Source organism: Pecten maximus, chromosome 10, assembly GCF_902652985.1.
Source record: "Pecten maximus chromosome 10, xPecMax1.1, whole genome shotgun sequence".
NCBI classification, from domain to species: domain Eukaryota; kingdom Metazoa; phylum Mollusca; class Bivalvia; order Pectinida; family Pectinidae; genus Pecten; species Pecten maximus.
In genome coordinates this window covers 1,270,154-1,292,600 of record NC_047024.1, presented here as the reverse complement: position 1 = coordinate 1,292,600, position 22,447 = coordinate 1,270,154, and the positions used below count along the sequence as shown (strand labels likewise).

General features: G+C 40.1%; 1 protein-coding gene across 1 annotated transcript; it reads left to right on the top strand.

Moving 5' to 3' along the window:
• Window positions 1–317: 317 nt before the first annotated feature.
• Window positions 318–21,334, top strand: LOC117336478 (adenosine deaminase AGSA-like). Its single transcript, XM_033897027.1, has 9 exons — window positions 318–679; window positions 7,512–7,658; window positions 8,544–8,610; window positions 10,433–10,643; window positions 11,083–11,213; window positions 14,792–14,991; window positions 18,474–18,631; window positions 19,259–19,461; window positions 20,673–21,334. Exons 1-9 carry the CDS (start codon window positions 355–357, stop codon window positions 20,821–20,823), a joined length of 1,593 nt encoding a protein of 530 aa, XP_033752918.1. The 5' UTR covers window positions 318–354; the 3' UTR covers window positions 20,824–21,334.
• Window positions 21,335–22,447: the final 1,113 nt, after the last annotated feature.

Genomic DNA, 22,447 nt, shown 5'->3' with positions numbered 1-22,447 from the left:
GTCTATAACAGATTACTGACTAGAGTTCGTTAATATCGGAGACCTAATTAGTATATACATGTACATTTGTATGTCTCTGTTATACATGTATGAATGTTGATGACGACAAAAACATTAATGATATGAAAGTGTGTAGCGACAAAAACGTGATGAAACGCGATGTGAGACGAACAAAAAACAATAATTATGAAACTGTGAAGACAAAAAAATAACATTGAAATTGTCTTTATGACGTTTCATCCTTATTTGTTTCACAAATATATGCGCGAACTTATTTGAAACAGACTATACTTGGCTATCTTACTAGGTCATGATTTTCTAGTTTCGTTATTGTCATTTCACCAGTCGTAAGTAATGGAGTCTTTAGTAATATACGCGATCTGTGTTATTTTAATTGAACATGTGCGCTGTGTTCCTGTCGAAATGTCTGCTGCTACTTATTTACAACAAAGAGCGCAAGTAATGAACGCAGAAGCCAATCTGCGAATAGGGGGAAGTGTGACATTAAATTCGCGTGAGCAACAGGTCAATAGAATCCTCATGGATGCTAAACATAAAGAAATCAACATCTCCAGAACAGCAAACGGGCCCGAATTTTTACCATCTGTTCACTTTTTCAAAGGGAAACCTGCAATAGAAAAAAGCTCTGTTTTCCAGCTTATCAAGGAAATGCCAAAAGGTAATTTTATCAATTATCAACAATGTACATATTTTTGTAAGTTGGAAATCATCTACATGTATGAAATCGATAAGGAAAAAATTAATCAATTGTTAATCAATAATGCCCACATATGGTCTAGTACATAACTGACTGTACTATATAAATCGATAACTTGGTCCTAGATGTTGATAGTTGGTCGGGCAGCCTTAAGTATACCATTGTAGGGGAGATAATCCAGATTTACCCCGGGTAATGTCTATAATTATACCTTACTGGTACGTCAATTGGACGGGCTGGACAATCAGTATTGATAAAATTATTTGAAATTGATACTTGGAATATTACATTCTGGTTCAGCTTATCTTGAATATAACTATCAGTACAAGACTGATAAGGATAGCGTGGGCACCTGTCATCTGGTAGTTTGTCTGGGTCATTATCAAAGGTTTGGCTATAACAGAGACATACATGTATTTACCTGATATAAAATCAACCCGTTACTGGTGTAATAAAGTCTGACTTAACCAATCCCGAGATCAAACCATCCCGTTACTGGTCTAATCAAGTCTGTCTGAACTAGCGCCCTCCATCCACACGACTGTTTATGTTATAGGTGGGGCCCTACACGACTGTTTATGTTATAGGTGGGGCCCTCCATCTACACGACTGTTTATGTTATAGGTGGGGCCCTACATCTACACGACTGTTTATGTTATAGGTGGGGCCCTCCATCTACACGACTGTTTATGTTATAGGTGGGGCCCTCCATCTACACGACTGTTTATGTTATAGGTGGAGCCCTACATCTACACGACTGTTTATGTTATAGGTGGGGCCCTACATCTACACCACTGTTTATGTTATAGGTGGGCCCCTACATCTACACAACTGTTTATGTTATAGGTGGGGCCCTCCATCTACACGACTGTTTATGTTATAGGTGGGGCCCTACACGACTGTTTATGTTATAGGTGGGGCCCTACACGACTGTTTATGTTATAGGTGGGGCCCTACACGACTGTTTATGTTATAGGTGGGGCCCTCCATCTACATGACTGTTTATGTTATAGGTGGGGCCCTCCATCTACACAACTGTTTATGTTATAGGTGGAGCCCTCCATCTACACGACTGTTTATGTTATAGGTGGGGCCCTACATCTACACGACTGTTTATGTTATAGGTGGGCCCCTACATCTACACAACTGTTTATGTTATAGGTGGGGCCCTACACGACTGTTTATGTTATAGGTGGGGCCCTACACGACTGTTTATGTTATAGGTGGGGCCCTCCATCTACACGACTGTTTATGTTATAGGTGGAGCCCTACACGACTGTTTATGTTATAGGTGGGGCCCTCCATCTACACGACTGTTTATGTTATAGGTGGGGCCCTCCATCTACACGACTGTTTATGTTATAGGTGGGGCCCTCCATCTACACGACTGTTTATGTTATAGGTTAGGCCCTCCATCTACACGACTGTTTATGTTATAGGTGGGGCCCTCCATCTACACCACTGTTTATGTTAAAGGTGGGGCCCTACATCTACACGACTGTTTATGTTATAGGTGGAGCCCTACACGACTGTTTATGTTATAGGTGGAGCCCTCCATCTACACGACTGTTTATGTTATAGGTGGGGCCCTACACGACTGTTTATGTTATAGGTGGGGCCCTCCATCTACACGACTGTTTATGTTATAGGTGGGGCCCTCCATCTACACGACTGTTTATGTTATAGGTGGGGCCCTCCATCTACACGACTGTTTATGTTATAGGTGGAGCCCTACACGACTGTTTATGTTATAGGTGGAGCCCTCCATCTACACGACTGTTTATGTTATAGGTGGGGCCCTCCATCTACACGACTGTTTATGTTATAGGTGGGGCCCTCCATCTACACGACTGTTTATGTTATAGGTGGGGCCCTCCATCTACACGACTGTTTATGTTATAGGTGGAGCCCTACATCTACACGACTGTTTATGTTATAGGTGGAGCCCTCCATCTACACGACTGTTTATGTTATAGGTGGGGCCCTACACAACTGTTTATGTTATAGGTGGGGCCCTCCATCTACACGACTGTTTATGTTATAGGTGGGGCCCTCCATCTACACGACTGTTTATGTTATAGGTGGAGCCCTACACGACTGTTTATGTTATAGGTGGAGCCCTCCATCTACACGACTGTTTATGTTATAGGTGGAGCCCTCCATCTACACGACTGTTTATGTTATAGGTGGGGCCCTACATCCACACGACTGTTTATGTTATAGGTGGGGCCCTACACGACTGTTTATGTTATAGGTGGGGCCCTCCATCTACACGACTGTATATGTTATAGGTGGAGCCCTCCATCTACACGACTGTTTATGTTATAGGTGGGGCCCTACACGACTGTTTATGTTATAGGTGGAGCCCTCCATCTACACGACTGTTTATGTTATAGGTGGGGCCCTACACGACTGTTTATGTTATAGGTGGGGCCCTACACGACTGTTTATGTTATAGGTGGAGCCCTCCATCTACACGACTGTTTATGTTATAGGTGGAGCCCTCCATCTACACGACTGTTTATGTTATAGGTGGGGCCCTCCATCTACACGACTGTTTATGTTATAGGTGGAGCCCTCCATCTACACGACTGTTTATGTTATAGGTGGAGCCCTACACGACTGTTTATGTTATAGGTGGAGCCCTACACGACTGTTTATGTTATAGGTGGGGCCCTCCATCTACACGACTGTTTATGTTATAGGTGGAGCCCTCCATCTACACGACTGTTTATGTTATAGGTGGAGCCCTCCATCTACACGACTGTTTATGTTATAGGTGGAGCCCTCCATCTACACGACTGTTTATGTTATAGGTGGGGCCCTCCATCTACACGACTGTTTATGTTATAGGTGGGGCCCTCCATCTACACGACTGTTTATGTTATAGGTGGGGCCCTACACGACTGTTTATGTTATAGGTGGGGCCCTACACGACTGTTTATGTTATAGGTGGGGCCCTACATCTACACGACTGTTTATGTTATAGGTGGGGCCCTCCATCTACACGACTGTTTATGTTATAGGTGGAGCCCTACATCTACACGACTGTTTATGTTATAGGTGGGGCCCTCCATCTACACGACTGTTTATGTTATAGGTGGGGCCCTCCATCTACACGACTGTTTATGTTATAGGTGGGGCCCTCCATCTACACGACTGTTTATGTTATAGGTGGGGCCCTCCATCTACACGACTGTTTATGTTATAGGTGGGGCCCTCCATCTACACGACTGTTTATGTTATAGGTGGGGCCCTACACAACTGTTTATGTTATAGGTGGGGCCCTCCATCTACACGACTGTTTATGTTATAGGTGGAGCCCTCCATCTACACGACTGTTTATGTTATAGGTGGGGCCCTCCATCTACACGACTGTTTATGTTATAGGTGGGGCCCTCCATCTACACGACTGTTTATGTTATAGGTGGGGCCCTACACGACTGTTTATGTTATAGGTGGAGCCCTCCATCTACACGACTGTTTATGTTATAGGTGGGGCCCTACACGACTGTTTATGTTATAGGTGGGGCCCTCCATCTACACAACTGTTTATGTTATAGGTGGGGTTCTTCATCTACACGACTGTTTATGTTATAGGTGGGGCCCTCCATCTACACAACTGTTTATGTTATAGGTGGGGCCCTCCATCTACACGACTGTTTATGTTATAGGTGGAGCCCTCCATCTACACGACTGTTTATGTTATAGGTGGGGCCCTCCATCTACACGACTGTTTATGTTATAGGTGGGGCCCTCCATCTACACGACTGTTTATGTTATAGGTGGGGCCCTCCATCTACACGACTGTTTATGTTATAGGTGGGGCCCTACACGACTGTTTATGTTATAGGTGGAGCCCTCCATCTACACGACTGTTTATGTTATAGGTGGGGCCCTACACGACTGTTTATGTTATAGGTGGGGCCCTACACGACTGTTTATGTTATAGGTGGGGCCCTCCATCTACATGACTGTTTATGTTATAGGTGGGGCCCTCCATCTACACGACTGTTTATGTTATAGGTGGGGCCCTCCATCTACACGACTGTTTATGTTATAGGTGGGGCCCTCCATCTACACGACTGTTTATGTTATAGGTGGGGCCCTCCATCTACACGACTGTTTATGTTATAGGTGGGGCCTCCATCTACACGACTGTTTATGTTATAGGTGGGGCCCTCCATCTACACGACTGTTTATGTTATAGGTGGGGCCCTCCATCTACACGACTGTTTATGTTATAGGTGGGGCCCTCCATCTACACGACTGTTTATGTTATAGGTGGGGCCCTCCATCTACACGACTGTTTATGTTATAGGTGGGGCCCATCTACACGACTGTTTATGTTATAGGTGGGGCCCTCCATCTACACGACTGTTTATGTTATAGGTGAGGCCCTCCATCTACACGACTGTTTATGTTATAGGTGGGGCCCTCATACACGACTGTTTATGTTATAGGTGGGGCCCTCCATCTACACGACTGTTTATGTTATAGGTGGGGCCCCTCCATCTACATGACTGTTTATGTTATAGGTGGGGCCCTACACGACTGTTTATGTTATAGGTGGGGCCCTCCATCTACACGACTGTTTATGTTATAGGTGGGCCCTCCATCTACACGACTGTTTATGTTATAGGTGGGCCCTCCATCTACACGACTGTTTATGTTATAGGTGGAGCCCTCCATCTACACTGACTGTTTATGTTATAGGTGGAGCCCTCCATCTACACGACTGTTTATGTTATAGGTGGGGCCCTCACTACACGACTGTTTATGTTATAGGTGGGGCCCTACACGACTGTTTATGTTATAGGTGGGGCCCCATCTACACGACTGTTTATGTTATAGGTGGGGCCCTCAATCTACACGACTGTTTATGTTATAGGTGGGGCCCCTCCATCTACACGACTGTTTATGTTATAGGTGGGCCCTCCATCTACACGACTGTTTATGTTATAGGTGGGGCCCTCCATCTACACGACTGTTTATGTTATAGGTGAGGCCCTCCATCTACACGACTGTTTATGATATAGGTGGAGCCCTCCATCTACACGACTGTTTATGTTATAGGTGGGGCCCTCCATCTACACGACTGTTTATGTTATAGGTGGGGCCCTCCATCTACACGACTGTTTATGTTATAGGTGGGGCCCTACACGACTGTTTATGTTATAGGTGGGGCCCTCCATCTACACGACTGTTTATGTTATAGGTGGAGCCCTCCATCTACACGACTGTTTATGTTATAGGTGGGGCCCTCCATCTACACGACTGTTTATGTTATAGGTGGGGCCCTCCATCTACACGACTGTTTATGTTATAGGTGGGGCCCTCCATCTACACGACTGTTTATGTTATAGGTGGGGCCCTACACGACTGTTTATGTTATAGGTGGGGCCCTCCATCTACACGACTGTTTATGTTATAGGTGGGGCCCTCCATCTACACGACTGTTTATGTTATAGGTGGGGCCCTACACGACTGTTTATGTTATAGGTGGGGCCCTCCATCTACACGACTGTTTATGTTATAGGTGGGGCCCTACACGACTGTTTATGTTATAGGTGGGGCCCTACACGACTGTTTATGTTATAGGTGGGGCCCTCCATCTACACGACTGTTTATGTTATAGGTTGGGCCCTACACGACTGTTTATGTTATAGGTGGGGCCCTCCATCTACACGACTGTTTATGTTATAGTTGGGGCCCTCCATCTACACGACTGTTTATGTTATAGGTGGGGCCCTACACGACTGTTTATGTTATAGGTGGGGGCCCTCCATCTACACGACTGTTTATGTTATAGGTGGGGCCCTCCATCTACACGACTGTTTATGTTATAGGTGGGGCCCTCCATCTACACGACTGTTTATGTTATAGGTGGAGCCCTCCATCTACACGACTGTTTATGTTATAGGTGGGGCCCTACACGACTGTTTATGTTATAGGTGGGGCCCTCCATCTACACGACTGTTTATGTTATAGGTGGGGCCCTCCATCTACATGACTGTTTATGTTATAGGTGGGGCCCTCCATCTACACGACTGTTTATGTTATAGGTGGGGCCCTCCATCTACACGACTGTTTATGTTATAGGTGGGGCCCTCCATCTACACGACTGTTTATGTTATAGGTGGGGCCCTACATCTACACGACTGTTTATGTTATAGGTGGGGCCCTCCATCTACACGACTGTTTATGTTATAGGTGGGGCCCTACATCTACATGACTGTTTATGTTATAGGTGGAGCCCTACATCTACACGACTGTTTATGTTATAGGTGGGGCCCTCCATCTACACGACTGTTTATGTTATAGGTGGAGCCCTCCATCTACACCACTGTTTATGTTATAGGTGGGGCCCTACACGACTGTTTATGTTATAGGTGGGGCCCTACACGACTGTTTATGTTATAGGTGGAGCCCTCCATCTACACGACTGTTTATGTTATTGGTGGAGCCCTCCATCTACACGACTGTTTATGTTATAGGTGGGGCCCTCCATCTACACGACTGTTTATGTTATAGGTGGGGCCCTACATCTACACGACTGTTTATGTTATAGGTGGGGCCCTACATCTACATGACTGTTTATGTTATAGGTGGGGCCCTACATCTACACGACTGTTTATGTTATAGGTGGGGCCCTACATCTACACGACTGTTTATGTTATAGGTGGAGCCCTACATCTACACGACTGTTTATGTTATAGGTGGAGCCCTCCATCTACACGACTGTTTATGTTATAGGTGGGGCCCTCCATCTACACGACTGTTTATGTTATAGGTGGGGCCCTACATCTACACGACTGTTCCATGGCTGATATCACCTGGCTAGTGAAGAATGTTACCTACATGGATCATTGCTACATGTGTACAGACCAAGACAATCATATCCAGTTCCATTTCTTCCAAGTTGCTCCTTCAAATCCAGGTAAGAGTTCATCAACTTATTGGGATTTTTGATAGACTTGTAAAGAAAAGTTCATAAAAAAAATAGAATATTTCTACCTAATTAAACAAACATGATCATGTTTGATCCAATTACACATCTGTCAATGAAGTAAAGGATTCATTTGTATTAACAGGCAATTTCATAGCAACAATGTTTGTAATCAAGGATTTCTATAGCAATCTATCAGTTTGTATAACTTTTATTACGTAACACTGGTGGATTTACCAAATTAAGCATATATTTTTTTCCCACCAGATTCTATTCAAATCGTCCTTCTATGTAGTCCGTCATCCTCCTACTGTCTGTCTGTTGTCTGTCTGTCCATAAACAATCCTTGTTATCACTATTTCTTGAAAAGAACTGGAGGGATATTTCTCAAACTTCATGTTTTTTCCCTTGGTCCCTAGTTTTGCTATTTGAATTTAGATTTTTGATAAAAAAACAAAATGACCAACATGTGACCATCTTCGATTTTGAGAATTGATGTTTGTTATCGCTATTTCTTAAAAAGTACAGGAAGAATATTCCTCAAACTTCATGTGTAGGTTCCTCATGGTCCCTAGTTGTGCCATTTTAATTTAAATGCTTGATCAATGAAACAAATGGCCTCTAGCTGGGTAACTATATTGTATTTTGAGAATTGAAGTTTGTTTTCACTATTTCTCAAAGCACTGGAGGGATATTCCTCAAACTTCACATGTAGGTTTCAATTGTTCATGTTATCAGATAATTAGTAAGGAATAAAAAAGAGAGAGGGGGATCAGGCTGTCATAGAACCAATAGATAGCATTCAATGGTTGTGTGACAAGACCCCTCTGGGATCTCTTGTTGTTTTTGTCTGATTTATTATTTCTGTTTTATAAGCTTGCCCATGGAAATTGATCACAACAGAAAGAAAAAATTCTGCCAATCAAGAACAATTTGATGATATGTAAGTTTTTTCTTAAGAATTTATAATGGAGCATATGTTCCTTCTACTCAAACACATGTTCCTTATACTCAAACATATGTTCCTTCTACTCAAACACATGTTCCTTCTACTCAAACACATGTTCCTTCTACTCAAACACATGTTCCTTATACTCAAACACATGTTCCTTCTACTCAAACACATGTTCCTTCTACTCAAACACATGTTCCTTATACTCAAACACATGTTCCTTCTACTCAAACACATGTTCCTTCTACTCAAACACATGTTCCTTCTACTCAAACACATGTTCCTTCTACTCAAACACACGTTCCTTCTACTCAAACACATGCTACTTTTACTCAAACACATGTTCCTTGTACTCAAACACATGTTCCTTCTACTCAAACACATGTTCCTTATACTCAAACACATGTTCCTTCTACTCAAACACATGTTCCTTCTACTCAAACACATGTTCCTTTTACTCAAACACATGTTCCTTCTACTCAAACACATGTTCCTTCTACTCAAACACATGTTCCTTCTACTCAAACACACGTTCCTTCTACTTAAACACATGTTCCTTCTACTCAAACACATGACCCTTATACTCAAACACACGTTCCTTCTACTCAAACACATATTCCTTCTACTCAAACACATGTTCCTTTTACTCAACCACATGTTACTTTTACTCAATCATGATCCTTGTAATCAAACACTTGTTCCTTCTACTCAAACACATGTTACTTTTACTCAAACACACGTTCCTTCTACTCAAACACATGTTCCTTTTACTCAACCACATGCTACTTTTACTTAAACACATGTTCCTTCTACTCAATCACATGTTTCTTGTACTCAAACACATGTTCCTTCTACTCAATCACATGTTCCTTTTACTCAAACACATGTTCCTTCTACTCAAACACATGTTCCTTCTACTCAAACACATGTTCCTTCTGCTCAAACACATGTTCCTTCTACTCAATCACATGTTCCTTGTACTCAAACACATGTTCCTTGTACTCAAACACATGTTCCTTCTACTCAAACACATGTTCCTTGTACTCAAACACATGTTCCTTATACTCAAACACATGTTCCTTGTACTCAAACACATGTTCCTTGTAATCAAACACTTGTTCCTTGTACTCAAACACATGTTCCGTGTACTCTTTGATTTGATGTTATAGTTGTAGGATATACGACCTTGGTAGTGTACCTGACACTGGGGATGTTGTATTTGTAGATTATATGACCTTGGTAGTACCTGACACTGGAGATGTTGTATGTGTAGGTTGTATGACCTTGGTAGTGTAGCTGACACTGGGGATGTGGTATTTGTAGGTTGTATGACCTTGGTAGTATTCCTGACACTAGGGATGTTATATTTGTAGGTTGTATGACCTTGGTAGTGTACCTGACACTAGGGATGTTATATTTGTAGGTTGTATGACCTTGGTAGTGTACCTGACACCAGGGATGTTATATTTGTAGGTTGTATGACCTTGTTAGTGTACCTGACACTAGGGATGTTATATTTGTAGGTTGTATGACCTTGGTAGTGTAGGTTGTATGACCTTGGTAGTGTAGGTTGTATGACCTTGTTAGTGTACCTGACACTAGGGATGTTATATTTGTAGGTTGTATGACCTTGGTAGTGTACCTGACACTGGAGATGTTGTATTTGTAGGTTGTATGACCTTGGTAGTACCTGACACTGGGAATGTTGTATTTGTAGGTTGTATGACCTTGGTAGTGTAGGTTGTATGACCTTGGTAGTGTAGGTTGTATGACCTTGGTAGTGTACCTGACACTAGGGATGTTGTATTTGTAGGTTGTACCGCAGTATGTCCATGGTGGTTCCGGATCCAGTAAAGACATTTCCTACCATAGATGTTGTTTGGAAAGAGTTTCTTCGAGTCTTAGACGTGGCAAATGGACTCATCAACTATGCGCCTGTGTTTGGGAAATACTTCTATGAATCTCTGAAAGAATTTCATGATGATAATGTGCAATATTTAGAAACAAGAGCATTGCTTCCTGTGGTAAGTTAGTTTATTCAATTCAACCAAATGTGTAATCTTCTGATTTCAGATCAGCATTGTAGTGCTGAGATTAGTTAACACTTTAATATCCTTGTCAAATTCATGTTTCCCCTCACTAACAGGTGTGAACCTCGGGTTACCTTATATACCTTGTACATACATTTAATCATAACTACGGGGGATGTGTATACTATTGATATTATATTACAGTAATTAATCATCCGAATGTAACCAGTGATCTGATCATAGACATATACTATATATATATATCGACCAATGAAAATCTTCCTTGTTCTTACCTAATAACATATATCAACCAATGAAAATATCCTTGTACTCCTTTCCTAGTAAAATGTATCAACCAATGAAAATCATCCTTGTTCTCCTTGTCTAGTAACATATATTAACCAATGAGAATCTTCCTTGTATTCCTTGCCAGCTCTACAATTTGGATGGCAGCACCATTGATAACAAGACCCGGGTCATGGAGATATATCAACAGAATCATGATCAGTTTTTGAAGGACTATCCAGATTTTACAGGTGCTCGCATCATCAGATCAGGTCTCAGGTAAAGTCACCAGGTGTGGGCTCTCAGGAGACCAGTTGTTAATTTGAACTTGTTTAAGGCCAAGTTTTTCCACGTAGAATTATATCATCAGGTTTTGGCTTTGTTTTTTCAGGCGAAGTACCTATAAGTCCTTCATATTTAGATCAATTCTAATGATTTGTCACCCAGTTTTGTATAATGACAAATTAATTGTCCCTCAGATTTTAACAGATACAGTAACTATAATCATTATTTACTACATATTTGTACTATAACAGGTAGTTCCCACACAGATTTGTACTACAGCAAATATTTTCCCACATAGAGTTGTACCACAGCAAAAACTTTTCCCACATAGAATTGTTATCTCAACAAATATTTCCCACACAGATTTGTACTGTAACCAATATTTTCCCACACAGATTTGTACTGTAACCATTGTTTTACAACACAGATTTGTACTGTAACCAATATTTCCCCACACAGATTTGTACTGTAACCAATATTTTCCCACACAGATTTGTACTGTAACCAATATTTCCCATACAGATTTGTACTGTAACCAATATTTCCCCACACAGATTTGTACTGTAACCATTGTTTTCCAACACAGATTTGTACTGTAACCAATATTTCCCCACACAGATTTGTAATGTAACCAATATTTTCCCACACAGATTTGTACTGTAACCAATATTTCCCATACAGATTTGTACTGTAACCAATATTTTCCCACACAGATTTGTACTGTACCCAATATTTCCCCACACAGATTTGTATCATAACCAATATTTACCACAGATTTGTACTGTAACCAATATTTCCCCACACAGATTTGTAATGTAACCAATATTTCCCCACACAGATTTGTACTGTAACCAATATTTTCCCACACAGATTTGTACTATAACCAATATTTTTCCCACACAGATTTGTACTACATCTTTTGTATAACCATTATTTCCCCACACAGATTTGTACTATAATCAATATTTCCCCACACAGATTTGTACTATAACCAATATTTCCCCACACAGATTTGTACTGTAACCAATATTTTCAACACAGATTTGTACTGTAACCAATATTTTCAACACAGATTTGTACTGTAACCAATATTTTCCCACACAGATTTGTTACTATATCCAATATTTTCCCACACAGATTTGTACTGTAACCAATATTTCCCCACACAGATTTTTTACTATAACCAATATTTTCCCAACAGATTTGTACTGTAACCAATATTTTCCCACACAGATTTGTACTATAACCATTATTTTCCCACACAGATTTGTACTATAATCAATATTTCCCCACACAGATTTGTACTGTAACCAATATTTCCCCACACAGATTTGTACTGTAACCAATATTCCCCCACACAGATTTGTACTATAACCAATATTTTCCCACACAGATTTGTACTGTTACCAATATTTTCCCACACAGATTTGTACTGTAACCAATATTTTCCCACACAGATTTGTACTGTAACCAATATTTCCCCACACAGATTTGTACTATAACCAATATTTTCCCACACAGATTTGTACTGTAACCAATATTCCCCCACACAGATTTGTACTATAACCAATATTTTCCCACACAGATTTGTACTGTAACCAATATTTCCTCACACAGATTTGTACTGTAACCAATATTTCCCCACACAGATTTGTAATGTAACCAATATTTCCCCAAACAGATTTGTACTATAACCAATATTTCCCCACACAGATTTGTACTGTAACCAATATTTCCCCACACAGATTTGTACTGTAACCAATATTTCCACACACAGATTTGTACTATAACCAATATTTTCCCACACAGATTTGTACTATAACCAATATTTCCCCACACAGATTTGTACTATAACCAATATTTCCCGTCACAGATTTGTACTGTAACCAATATTTCTTCACACAGATTTGTACTGTAACCAATATTTCCCCTCACAGATTTGTACTATAACCAATATTTTCCCACACAGGTTTGTAATGTAACCAATATTTCCCCACACAGATTTGTACTATAACCAATATTTTCCCACACAGATTTGTACTACACCTTTGTATAACCAATATTTTCAACACAGATTTGTACTGTAACCAATATTTCCCCACAGATTTTTACTGTAACCAATATTTCCCCACACAGATTTGTACTGTAACCAATATTTTCCCACACAGATTTGTACTATAACCAATATTTTCAACACAGATTTGTACTGTAACCAATATTTTCCCACACAGATTTGTACTGTTACCAATATTTCCCCACACAGATTTGTACTGTAACCAATATTTTCCCACACAGATTTGTACTATAACCAATATTTTCAACACAGATTTGTACTGTAACCAATATTTTCCCACACAGATTTGTACTGTAACCAATATTTTCCCACACAGATTTGTACTGTAACCAATATTTTCCCACACAGATTTGTACTATAACCAATATTTTCCCACACAGATTTGTACTATAACCAATATTTTCAACACAGATTTGTAATGTAACCAATGTTTTCCCACACAGATTTGTATCATAACCAATATTTCCCCACACAGATTTGTAATGTAACCAATATTTCCCCACACAGATTTGTACTGTAACCAATATTTTCCCACACAGATTTGTACTATAACCAATATTTTTCCCACACAGATTTGTACTATAACCATTATTTCCCCACACAGATTTGTACTATAATCAATATTTCCCCACACAGATTTGTACTATAACCAATATTTCCCCACACAGATTTGTACTGTAACCAATATTTTCAACACAGATTTGTACTGTAACCAATATTTTCAACACAGATTTGTACTGTAACCAATATTTTCCCACACAGATTTGTTACTATATCCAATATTTTCCCACACAGATTTGTACTGTAACCAATATTTCCCCACACAGATTTGTTACTATAACCAATATTTTCCCAACAGATTTGTACTGTAACCAATATTTTCCCACACAGATTTGTACTATAACCATTATTTTCCCACACAGATTTGTACTATAATCAATATTTCCCCACACAGATTTGTACTGTAACCAATATTCCCCCACACAGATTTGTACTATAACCAATATTTTCCCACACAGATTTGTACTGTAACCAATATTTTCCCACACAGATTTGTACTGTAACCAATATTTTCCCACACAGATTTGTACTGTAACCAATATTTCCCCACACAGATTTGTACTATAACCAATATTTTCCCACACAGATTTGTACTGTAACCAATATTCCCCCACACAGATTTGTACTATAACCAATATTTTCCCACACAGATTTGTACTGTAACCAATATTTCCTCACACAGATTTGTACTGTAACTAATATTTCCCCACAAAGATTTGTAATGTAACCAATATTTCCCCAAACAGATTTGTACTATAACCAATATTTCCCCACACAGATTTGTACTGTAACCAATATTTCCCCACACAGATTTGTAATGTAACCAATATTTCCCCAAACAGATTTGTACTATAACCAATATTTCCCCACACAGATTTGTACTATAACCAATATTTCCCCACACAGATTTGTACTATAACCAATATTTCCCACACAGATTTGTACCAGCCAGTGACGTGCTTCAGCAGGTTAAGGAGTCTATTGTGATGCTACAACAGTTCCCTGATTTTTTCGTTGGCTATGACTTAGTGGGACAGGAGGACCCTGGGATACCGTTGATTGACTACATCAGTGCTCTCCTCTATCCCTCACAACACAACATCAATCTACCTTACTTCTTCCACGCAGGGGAGACCGGTATGTTATTACAGGGGAGACCGGTATGTTATTACAGGGGAGACCGGTATGTTATTACAGAGGAGACCGGTATGTTATTACAGGGGAGACCGGTATGTTATTACAGGGGAGACTGGTATGTTATTACAGGGGAGACCGGTATGTTATTACAGGGGAGACCGGTATGTTATTACAGGGGAGACCGGTATGTTATTACAGGGGAGACCGGTATGTTATTACAGGGTAGACCGGTATGTTATTACAGGGGAGACCGGTATGTTATTACATGGGAGACCGGTATGTTATTACAGGGGAGACCGGTATGTTATTACAGGGGAGACCGGTATGTTATTACAGGGGCGACCGGTATGTTGTTACAGGGGAGACCGGTATGTTGTTACAGGGGAGACCGGTATGTTATTACAGGGGAGACCGGTATGTTATTACAGGGGAGACCGGTATGTTGTTACTGGGGAGACCGGTATGTTATTACAGGGGGGACCGGTATGTTATTACAGGGGAGACCGGTATGTTATTACAAGGGAAACTTGTATGTTATTACAGGGGAGACCGGTATGTTATTACAGGGGAGACCGGTATGTTGTTACAGGGGAGACCGGTATGTTGTTACAGGGGAGACCGGTATGTTGTTACAGGGGAGACCGGTATGTTATTACAGGGGAGACCGGTATGTTACTACAGGGGAGACCGGTATGTTATTACAGGGGAGACCGGTATGTTATTATAGGGGAGACCGGTATGTTATTACAGGGGAGGCCAGTATGTTATTACAGGGGAGACCGGTATGTTATTACAGGGGAGACCGGTATGTTATTACAGGGGAGACCGGTATGTTATTATAGGGGAGACCGGTATGTTATTACAGGGGAGGCCAGTATGTTATTACAGGGGAGACCGGTATGTTATTACAGGGGAGACTGGTATGTTTCTACAGGGGAGACCGGTATGTTATTACAGGGGAGACCGGTATGTTATTACAGGGGAGACCGGTATGTTATTACAGGGGAGACCGGTATGTTATTACAGGGGAGGCTGGTATGTTATTACAGGGGAGGCCGGTATGTTATTACAGGGGAGACCGGTATGTTATTACAGGGGATGACCGGTATGTTATTACAGGGGAGACCGGTATGTTATTACAGGGGAGACCGGTATGTTATTACAGGGGAGACCGGGATGTTATTACAGGGGAGGCCAGTATGTTATTACAGGGGAGACCGGTATGTTATTACAGGGGAGACCGGTATGTTATTACAGGGGAGACCGGTATGTTATTACAGGGGAGACCGGGATGTTATTACAGGGGAGACCGGTATGTTATTACAGGGGAGACCGGTATGTTATTACAGGGGAGACCGGTATGTTATTACAGGGGAGACCAGTATGTTATTACAGGGGAGACCGGGATGTTATTACAGGGGAGGCCAGTATGTTATTACAGGGGAGACCGGTATGTTATTACAGGGGAGACCGGTATGTTATTACAGGGGAGACCGGGATGTTATTACAGGGGAGGCCAGTATGTTATTACAGGGGAGACCGGTATGTTATTACAGGGTAGACCGGTATGTTATTACAGGGTAGACCGGTATGTTATTACAGGGGAGACCGGTATGTTATTACAGGGGAGACCGGTATGTTATTACAGGGGAGACCGGTATGTTATTACAGGGACTGGTATGTTATTACAGGGGAGACCGGTATGTTATTACAGGGGAGACCGGTATGTTATTACAGGGGAGACCGGTATGTTATTAAAGGGGAGACCGGTATGTTATTACAGGGGAGACCGGTATGTTATTACAGGGGAGACCGGTATGTTATTACAGGGGAGACCGGTATGTTATTACATGGTAGACCGGTATGTTATTACAGGGGAGACCGGTATGTTATTACAGGGGAGACGGTATGTTATTACAGGGGAGACAGGTATGTTATTACAGGGGAGACCGGTATGTTATTACAGGGGAGACCGGTATGTTATTACAGGGGACACCGGTATGTTATTACAGGGGAGACCGGTATGTTATTACAGGGGAGACAGGTATGTTATTACAGGGGAGGCCAGTATGTTATTACAGGGGAGACAGGTATGTTATTACAGGGGAGACCGGTATGTTATTACAGGGTAGACCGGTATGTTATTACAGGGGAGACTGGTATGTTATTACAGGGGAGACCGGTATGTTATTACATGGTAGACTGATATGTTATTACAGGGGAGACCGGTATGTTATTACAGGGGAGACGGTATGTTATTACAGGGGAGACAGGTATGTTATTACAGGGGAGACCGGTATGTTATTACAGGGGAGACCGGTATGTTATTACAGGGGACACCGGTATGTTATTACAGGGGACACCGGTATGTTATTACAGGGGAGACAGGTATGTTATTACAGGGGAGGCCAGTATGTTATTACAGGGGAGACAGGTATGTTATTACAGGGGAGACCGGTATGTTATTACAGGGTAGACCGGTATGTTATTACAGGGGAGACCGGTATGTTATTACAGGGGAGACCGGTATGTTATTACAGGGGAGACCAGTATGTTATTACAGGGGAGACCAGTATGTTATTACAGGGGAGACAGGTATGTTATTACAGGGGAGACCGGTATGTTATTACAGGGTAGACCGGTATGTTATTACAGGGGAGACCGGTATGTTATTACAGGGGAGACCGGTATGTTATTACAGGGGAGACCAGTATGTTATTACAGGGGAGACCAGTATGTTATTACAGGGGTGACCGGTATGTTATTACAGGGGAAACCGGTATGTTATTACAGGGGATAACGGTATGTTATTACAGGGGAGACCGGTATGTTATTACAGGCAAACATCAAGTTATATAATCATGTAAATCGATGTTAGAAATTATTCATTCTCAAGTATCTTTGTGAACATGTGTACCAAGATTAGGGTTAGTTTTCTTTGGAAGGTTTCATCGGATTTTCTTTTGGAAGTGATTAGTAGTCATTTTATCATCTAATGATGTCGTGTTACCCTCAGGTAACTCTAGATCTTGGTACGCTCTGTTTTGCTATAAAACTTTATATTGGTAATGTAACATATGATTAGGACTTGAATTCGAAGTCACTATGAGCTTCAAATTAATATCATTTTGATAGATTTCCTGATGATTTTTTCTATATTATGTGAACTAAGAGAAGTGTTCATTTTCTCTGGAAAGTTTTAGGTGTTTCTTACCGGTGACAATGAACTGGTCACTTTAACAATTTTTATATCAGAAAATGAATGACATATAATGATAAAATTGGGACCAATTTCTATATCTGAAAATTAATTGCATGTAATGATAAAAAGGGGGACGTGATTCTACTGGACTTAGCGAGCTGGTAAAGTCCGAACATTTGCTTGACCTTGTGTTTGTTTTTTAACTTTGCAAGGCCATCACTCTGAACTTAATCTGACCATGTTGGTAGTCTGACCTTTGTATGACCTCTATTGTTTACAGACTGGGAGGGGACACCCACAGACAACAATCTGATAGATGCTATCCTCCTAAACACGAGTCGTATCGGTCACGGCTACGCCTTAACAAAACACCCACAGGCCAAGAACATGGTGAAGGGTAGGGGAATAGCTGTGGAGGTTAATCCTATATCTAACCAGGTTAGTATGTCCAGTTAACCAGTTAAAATTATCAGGTATTATAGCATAGTAGTGAACAAAATTATAACTAGGTTATAGTGATCAACAGATTTTAAACCAGGTTAGTATGTCCAGTTTACCAGTTAATATTACCAGGTATTATAGCTTAGTAATGAACAAATGTATAACTAGGTTATAGCGATCAACAGATGTTAAACCAGGTTAGCAGTTAACAAAAACTTAGCCAGCTAAGAAGTTAACAAATGATTCATCAGGTTAACAGTTAATATTAAGTACCCAGTCAGTTATTTTGAATTATGTATTTAATCAATGTTGGTGCACTACAAAGTTGAAAGGTTTTAAATTCAAGAAATGTACTATGTTGGTATTGACCAAATACATGTACATTGTGTATCTAACACAATAGAAATGATCTGTCGAGGTGTTTATAGCTAAAATCACAGGAAATCATCAAACATTCCAGGTAAAGGTTAACATCTGACTCTCTGTATATCACCTGACAATTACCAACAAATATCAGACAAATACTGAAAAGTCAGTTAGAAATCTGACCTACCTTTAATGAAAACTGAAAATCTGTAGAAGGTTGATTTCTTACCTATGTCTCGTGTATATGTGAATGTTTAGGTTTTGAAGCTGTTGGATGACCTGAGGAACCACCCTGCCTCCAGCCTCATCGCCGAGGGTTTCCCAGTAGTAATCAGTGCTGATGATCCGGCCGTGTGGGGAGCCAGGGGATTATCATACGACTTCTACATGGCATTTATGGGCATGGCTAGTGCTGATGCTGACCTGGCAATGCTTAAAAAACTGGCCATCAGCTCACTAGAGTAAGTAATAGAGTACAATTGTATGTAGAAGGTTCTCTGAAGGCAGAATACAGTTTTTTCTGTTAGTACAGCATTATTCTGTCTACATTAATGGGTGTAAATACTTGTATAAATTTGAGTCAACGCTGAATTCCTTTAAATGATTTTATTAAACCAAGTAAACATCAAGTCTGAAGATTACATTGACTTATTCCCGTAAGATCCTTCTGGTGTTGACAATAGTAACATTGACTTATTCCTGTAAGATTATTATGATGTTGACAATAGTAACTTTGACTTATTCCCGTAAGATCCTTCTGGTGTTGACAATAGTAACTTTGACTTGTTCCCGTAAGATCTTTCTGGTGTTGACAATAGTAACATTGACTTACCGGGGTATTCCTGTAAGATCTGTCTGGTGTTGACAATAGTAACATTGACTTATTCCCGTAAGATTATTATGGTGTTGACAATAGTAACATTGACTTATTCCCTTGAGATCCTTCTGGTGTTGACAATAGTAACTTTGACTTATTCCTGTAAGATCCTTCTGGTGTTGACAATAGTAACATTGACTTATTCCCGTAAGATTATTCTGGTGTTGACAATAATAACATTGACTTATCGCCGTAAGATCCGTCTGGTGTTGACAATAATAACTTTGACTTTTCCCCATAAGATTATTCTGGTGTTGACAATAATAACATTGACTTATTCCTGTAAGATCTTTCTGGTGTTGACAATAGTAACATTGACTTATTCCTGTAAGATCTTTCTGGTGTTGACAATAGTAACATTGACTTATTCCTGTAAGATCCTTCTGGTGTTGACAATAGTAACATTGACTTATTCCCGTAAGATCCTTCTGGTGTTGACAATAGTAACATTGACTTATTCCCGTAAGATCTTTCTGGTGTTGACAATAATCCTTCTCCTCTGGACTTACCACAGATAGTCATGGCCCCTCTAGGAACCTCTCAGTATCTATACAGATACCACTCGGTTCAAGGAGTATTTCCATGAACCTGACCTACCAAGGTGATAATGACCTTATACTCCATACTTTAACATACCAGTCGATAGAAACATGTTCTCCTCACTCAGTTTTGACTTGACAGTGTTCTCACTGGTGAGCCGGACAGTATGAACCAGTAACCAGGTAATAGCTGGAACGTTTAAGTATTACGATGTCTTGGTATCAGCTTATCAATCTGTGTTCTTTGTTCTTCCAGACACAGCGCCATGTCGACCAGCCAGAAGAGTAAAGCCATTTACCAATGGCAGTACAAGTGGGATCAGTTTATAGACAGGATGCTGGGCAACAATATACCTAACAGTTCATTTGTACAGAAAAACTCAGCCAGAAGATATTCTCCTCATTAATGTTGGACAATAGGATTTTGTTTGTTTTCTCAAATATGCTCCTGTCATTTCAATCCTTTATAGTTTAACTCTTCCGAAAAATCAAGATTTTAAAAATCTTTATAGATCTGAAAATGAATCACCATCAGAAAGTTAACACAGTGTTTTAATTCTCTTTATTTCCTTATTTAAAAAGATTTTACAGAATAAAGTCAGTTATTACGATAATAAATAATATAGTAAATACATTATGGCAAAAATGACATGGACAAACATGATGAAATAGCAGGAATAGGTTAATTAATTTGAGTTCAGTTTACAAATATAACATAATTAATTGATAATGATGATAAGGTAGTATGGGTGTTTAGAACATACACACACAGGTACATGTTATGAGGTATCATTCGAAGTACATATTATTATACCATTAAGGGGCCGCAGTGGCCGAGTGGTTAAGGTGTCCTGACACTCTAAAACTAGCCCTCCACCTCTGGGTTGAGAGTTCGAAACCTACGTGGGGCAGTTGCCTGGTACTGACCATAGGTCGGTGGTTTTTCTCCGGGTACTCCGGCTTTCCTCCACCTCTAAAACCTGGCACGTCCTTAAATGACTCTGGCTGTTAATAGGACGTTAAACAAAAACAAGCAAACAGTATACCATTAACATTTCTTTAAAAATGATTGACAGATGCCAGATGAAATTCTGTTAACTTCCACCAATCAGAATGTGGAATGATTTAAAGCCTGAATGTGAGTGTAAATATACATTGATGATAATTTAAAGTGTGATTGTGAGTGTAATTATACACTGAACATAATTTAAAATGTGAGTGTAAATATAAACTGAACATAATTTAAAATGTGTGTGTAAATATACATTGATGATAATTTAAAGTGTGATTGTGAGTGTAATTATACACTGAACATAATTCAACATGTGAGTGTAAATATAAACTGAACACAATTTAAAATGAGAGTGTAAATATACACTGAACATCATTTCACATTTATTGATTATTTGACACTGATCTGATAATTTATTTTACATGTAAGAATGTGTTTTTCTGTGTAATTTGGGTTAAGGTATTTTAGGGTGTTACAGAAAAGGTTGCTATGTAACTTTTATACATTTTATTATGATGATTTTGGGTGCTATATTTACACAAGGATTGTTAAGAAAATTTGATATACAGTGCCTGAGAGGGTACCACTTAATCTGCTGTTTAAAAAAAACATTGTGTCATGTTAGTATTGAGATGTTTACAATGTTATTTATCCTATTTCTGTAATCATTGTTTGTCGAATCTGTTGCCAGGTTTATTTACCAAACTGTAATATCCTGTGTTGTTGATACTATACACATACATATTGTCTTTTTTAAGATATTTTTATCCCACCATCATTAGACGGTACATGCACTTTAATTATTCTTCCTATATTGTCCATTTGTCATCCTTAAACTAATTTTTGTTTTCACTATTTCAGGAAAAGCACTGGATCGCTCATTCTTATGTAGGTTCCCCTTCGTTCTAGTTGTGCATGATCAATCTTGAGAATGATCCAAGAAAATAAATTTTAACAGCAAGTTCTTCATGCCTCTTTCTCAAATTTCATATATAAGTTCCCTTGGTCTCTAGTTAGGC